Source organism: Eimeria tenella, genomic scaffold, assembly GCF_000499545.2.
Source record: "Eimeria tenella Houghton genomic scaffold, Eth_scaff2600, whole genome shotgun sequence".
Taxonomy (NCBI): Eukaryota; Apicomplexa; class Conoidasida; order Eucoccidiorida; family Eimeriidae; genus Eimeria; species Eimeria tenella.
In genome coordinates, this window is record NW_013542472.1 from 1 (window position 1) to 518 (window position 518).

At 59.7% G+C, this 518-nt stretch overlaps 1 protein-coding gene across 1 annotated transcript in view; it reads left to right on the plus strand.

Moving 5' to 3' along the window:
- Positions 1-75: 75 nt before the first annotated feature.
- Positions 76-518, plus strand: part of ETH_00036470 (uncharacterized protein) — a gene marked incomplete at both ends in the record, with an annotated part of 2,326 nt that continues 1,883 nt past the window's right edge. Inside the window, one exon of the mRNA XM_013375247.1 lies at positions 76-517. Coding sequence (XP_013230701.1) covers positions 76-517 — 442 coding nt within the window. The remainder of the gene's footprint in view (position 518) is intronic.

Sequence of the window (518 nt, forward strand, 5' to 3'; positions counted from 1 at the left end):
CAGGTGCTGCTGCACCAGGGGCGACGGCTAAGGAGCCTCAGGCAAAGACACCCCAGAAGGCATTTGTCCCTCAGCATGCGACTGAGGAAAAGGTCCTCTCGCAGCATTCCTGTAGATTCAAACAGGCCCAGCAGCAGCAGCAGCAGCAGCAACAACAGCAAAAGCAACGGCAGAAACTGCAGAAGCAGCATAGGGAGGCAGGCCGTGTCTTCTCCTGCTGCAGCAGAAGGCGCAGCAGCAAGGCAGCCGTATGAGTCCCTAGTGGAGATGCAGCAGCGGCTGAATAGCGCCACGCTGCAGCAGCTGCTGCAGCAGCAGCTGCAGTGGCAGCGGCAGCAGCGGCAGCAGAAATGGAGAGAGAAGCAAAACTCGAGAGACACACAGAAGGCTCAAGAGACACAGCAGCTGCAGGCTCTGAAGCACCGATTTGCTGCTGCTGCTGCTGCTGCTGCTGCTGTGCCACACCAGTCGCCAACGACAGATGCAGCAGCAGCAGCAGCAGCAGCTACCGCAGCAGC